The following is a 4,373-nucleotide window of genomic DNA, read 5'->3' as shown; positions in this document are numbered from 1 at the left end:
TGTGACGCATCACCCTCTATTACACTATATTTGTGCACACGCATGTTTACACACATTGTCATGTCTCACTCCTAATGCATGTCGTGTGTTGTTCTTGTAGACACAGTGGATTGACTTAAGGTGTAAGTACTTCAGGTTGCCATGCAGAGAGCAGGATGTGGAGCATTTAGGTCATTCACATATCAGGTGTGTATCTGTGCTATTATAAATGCTGACCTATGGTGGATGAAATGTAGGTCATAAATGATTTTAATTAGTCAAATGCAATACTCAGTATGTGTTCAATGCCTGTGCAATACCATATTTACATAGTATGTCCGTGTCCCTTACAGTATGCTGCATAGTTCTGGAACACAGTTTTTCATTTTTTATTTGTGGGCTTTTTAGTGGCCGAAGGCTACAATTCTAGCTTACTGCCTATGTGTATGTACATGTGCCTTTGTTATTATTTTTCTTTAAATTATTTTCTTAAGTGTTGGTGCTGCTGTAACATGAGAATTTCCCCACTGTGGGCTCTATAAAGTCTACACTGTTCTAAATATTATTTAAAAATACGTTTTGTGTAAATAAATGTGATAATTATATGTATTAATTTGATAAAATACGGGAACTATCTAACTAAATAAAGAAAATAATACATTTTCAATGACTAAAGAAGAATGAAAACCATTGGTGTTTTAATAGATCTGAGCTCTCCAAGCTCGTTTTTTTAAGACTCACGTATGACGCAGATAACCTGCGACGAGGAGAATGATGGCGGTAGCTCCACCGAAGCTTGAGAAGGAAACCGAAGACAGCTCTTTGTTGCCTTTAGTTCATGATATTATAAAATGGTAAGTGCTTACGTGGTGCCGCGTGTGTTGCTTCTGCGTGTGTTATTGTGGTCAACCTCTTCATGTGTTGGGAAAACCGTGTTTGTTGGTGTAACTGTACGTGTTGATGTGTTTGCGGAAGCTAAACGTAACTACTCTCAGCTGGGATTGTTCACCTAAACGTGTTTGAAAGTTAAAAGAGGCGTTTCTTGTTAACGTTATAAGGAGCGTACTTTGTTCCCGGTTAGCAAGTTTGGACCCAAATCTCTTTTAGCGATAAATGTTACAGACTAGACTTGCGAATTGTTGACGAATACCTTATTGTTCTCCCTCAGGCTGGCTACGGTATTGTGGCAGGCCAATATAACATATAGTCAAACCACACTAAAGACTTTCCACGTTCAATAATAGCATTTCCCATGACAACACATAAATTGTAAGTGTTTATAAATCATCAAATTTTACAAGATCGTTTAAACGTTTTTTGTGCCAAAATGTATTCTCCTATGCAAATATTTGAAATCAGATTTTTCTAGTTATAATTATATCACATAAGTTCCAGTTTTACATTCTAAGCCTACAAAGTTGTGCCTTGCACGTTATACAGCAGTTCTGCTGATTTTGAGGACAGGTGCTGCTTTTTTAAATTATTGCACATCTCTGAACTAACTACCAATTTTTGCTAATTCCAATCTATCTCAAATAATTATGGTAAATGGTAAATGGCCTGTATTTGATATAGCGCCTTCTAGAGTCCTGGAACCCCCCAAGGCGCTTTACAACACAATCAGTCATTCACCCATTCACACACACATTCACACACTGGTGGGGATGAGCTACGATGTAGCCATAGCTGCCCTGGGGCGCACTGACAGAGGCGAGGCTGCCGAGCACTGGCGCCACCGGTCCCTCCAACCACCACCAGCAGGCAATGTGGGTTAAGTGTCTTGCCCAAGGACACAACGACAGCGACAGACTGAGCGGGTCTCGAACCTGCGACCTTCCGATTGCGAGGCGAGCACTTAACTCCTGTGCCACCGTCGCCCTAATTATAATTATAATGAAAAAAATACAATATTCTTTATGAATCAGTTGAGATTAGCTAAAAAATGTATTCTTGAAGTAGAAACGTCCTCACTGAAGAACTGTTATAGTGAAAATTTGTGTTTAGTGATGGTGGTTCCAGATCAAACATTAAAATATACAATAACCCTTATCTTTTTCTTTTGAAGCTTGGACAAAGACAACCAGGATGTCCATGCAGAGCTGGCGAAGCTGAAGGCAAAAATCCAGGAAGCTCGGGAGCAGATCTCCAACATGCCAGGAATAGACAGCAGTCCGCTGGAGCAGCAGCAGCAGCTGACCACGCTGAGGGAGCAGGTCCGCACTAAGAACCAGCTGCTGCAGAAATACAAAGGTCTCTGCATGTTTGATGTGCCAAAACCATCCTGAGGCTAAAGCTTCCAGCACTGTTAGATGTTACTATTGACAAAATAAATATGGACAAGAGACAGAGGCTTCAATAAAGAGGGATGGAAGCTCTCTCAGCTGCATCTTAATGCGAGATGTTTTTGTTGGTCTTGTAAGAGTTTTGTGTTCATTTCTTTGTGTTTTTATAATTAAATGTTTTTCATGACTTCAGTGTTTTGTTTTCTAACTGAAACGGTTCTCCATCTCTTTATGCTCATACTGTATGTGACTCTTAACAAATAATGTCTTTTTTTATAGAAACTAAGTGGGAAGTTTCAAACTTTAAAAAATGAATTCATTCAGATGTTTTCCCTCTGCTGGTGTGTGAAGTGACATGTATTTAAACCACCAGGAACAACATGAAACAGGAGGTCAGATTATAAAAGTAGCAACCATTTTATTTTCTCTTAATGCAAAACAAGGACATAATAAATACACAGAATTCAAATTGTTCATTCTGCAACAAACATTCAAGTTAGACAAAATGTAAACTTTTTCTCTTCAGTGCCACTTTTGGAAAGCGGACAGACTGTACAGCATCTTTAGAGCGTAATGCACCCCTCAACCCAAGTTGGATCAAGATTTCAACAGTTTTTGGTCTCGTGTTTTGTAAGCACAACAGTTCTTTCAGCCTTAGAAAGGCTCCTGCACACACTGTCAGCAGATGGTGCAGCCTTTCTCTTTGGTCTGACTGCCTCCTATCGTTTTCTCCTTAATGTACATCAGGTCACTGTGCACACTCGGCCTCCGCGCAAACGGTGCCACAATCCCATACGCGTTCCCGTCTTTGTACTTCTTATTTCTGAATGATTTTCTGTGCAGAACGTGGCAGTACTGCAGGGAGACTTTGCGATGGCGGTCGGGACTCATCTCGTTCGGCAGCTTGGCCATAGTGAAGAGACTCTGAAACATCTGGTCAATGTTGGTGTTCTTCTTTGCAGATATTTCAAAATATGCACACTGTTGGTCTCCACTGACCAGCTGCTCTATCTCCTCGTCCTGCACCTCCCGGTAAAAGTCTCTGTCGCACTTGTTGCCGCAGATCACGAGCGGAACATCAACTTTCTCCTTAGTTTTATTGCGCAGGCAGGACTTGGTTTCGTGGATCTGACGCTTCAGGCGCTGCACCTCCTGGAAGGAGTCTCTGTTGTCGAGGCTAAATACCAAGATGAAAACATCACCTGGAAAACACAATAAAAGACATGTTTTAGTATAAAATGCAGAAAGAGTGGGTTCAACATGCGGCTTGGCTGGTTTAAAAGCACTAAACTCACCAGTTAGAATAGAAAGTCTCCTCATTGCAGGGAAAGGATGGTTTCCAGATGTGTCCAGAATGTCCAGCTGGTAAACGTCCCCCCTGATGCTGTAGAATTTCCTGTGGAAGTCTTCAATAGTCGGCGTGTACTGGTCATCAAATCTCTCGTTGAGAAACCGAGAGATGATGGCTGTCTTTCCAACTTTAGTTGAACCCAGGATCACCATCCGGTGGCAGTTCTTGTCCGGTATGTCGAACTCATTCTCGGACTGAGACATTTTTTTGATCATGATGGTAGCGAGCTGCACCCGGCGCTCAGTGGTGCTGCGGTAAATACCGGGGAGTGCTCGAAGCGGTCTCACCTCGCTTTGCTTGTAGCTGGATGAGCTCAGGCTGGGAATTTATAGGACAAGAGTGCCGCGCCTCCAAATGCGTCATGCGTCACCCTGCAAAGCTGTCGGGGAGCTGGAGAAGGACAGAAAAGCACGGTTCTGTGCGTCAGCTCCGCGCGTCCCTCCTTCAAGGGAAACGGGGGGAAATCTTATTTGTATGCATATATTGCTGCATATTTTCTTAGTGTCTGAGACAGCAATTGTTGTTATTTTGCGCATGACCAAATTCTCTGAGACCGACAGCGATTAATCTCTAAAGCGCGCGCGCCTATTTTATGTGTAAACAAATTTTCTGTGGCAAGAGGAAAAAAGTTAGGTTGATGAAGGAGCGCGCGCAAACCCCATGTTAAAAGTTGGAGATTCCAACTATTCTTCACTCTTGCCTTGTGCCCATCCAAACGAAAATTCAACATCTGCCACTGATGGTTGCTTAATTAAAGCAGC

At 42.2% G+C, this 4,373-nt stretch overlaps 2 protein-coding genes across 2 annotated transcripts; one reads left to right on the top strand and one right to left on the bottom strand.

The window, feature by feature from the left end:
* The first annotated feature begins 699 nt into the window (after positions 1-699).
* Positions 700-2,448, top strand: med9 (mediator complex subunit 9). Its single transcript, XM_015945562.3, has 2 exons — positions 700-833; positions 2,045-2,448. The coding sequence occupies exons 1-2, from the start codon at positions 751-753 to the stop codon at positions 2,262-2,264; spliced, it is 303 nt and encodes a 100-aa protein (XP_015801048.1). The 5' UTR covers positions 700-750; the 3' UTR covers positions 2,265-2,448.
* A 206-nt stretch (positions 2,449-2,654) lies between these two features.
* LOC107376460 (dexamethasone-induced Ras-related protein 1) lies at positions 2,655-3,905 on the bottom strand. Its single transcript, XM_015945561.3, has 2 exons — positions 3,557-3,905; positions 2,655-3,463 (listed from the first exon to the last, which is right to left on the bottom strand). Exons 1-2 carry the CDS (start codon positions 3,825-3,827, stop codon positions 2,940-2,942), a joined length of 795 nt encoding a protein of 264 aa, XP_015801047.3. The 5' UTR covers positions 3,828-3,905; the 3' UTR covers positions 2,655-2,939.
* Positions 3,906-4,373: the final 468 nt, after the last annotated feature.

The sequence above is a fragment of the Nothobranchius furzeri genome, chromosome 12 (genome assembly GCF_043380555.1).
Source record: "Nothobranchius furzeri strain GRZ-AD chromosome 12, NfurGRZ-RIMD1, whole genome shotgun sequence".
NCBI lineage: Eukaryota > Metazoa > Chordata > Actinopteri > Cyprinodontiformes > Nothobranchiidae > Nothobranchius > Nothobranchius furzeri.
This window is presented reverse-complemented; position numbering and strand designations above follow the sequence as displayed.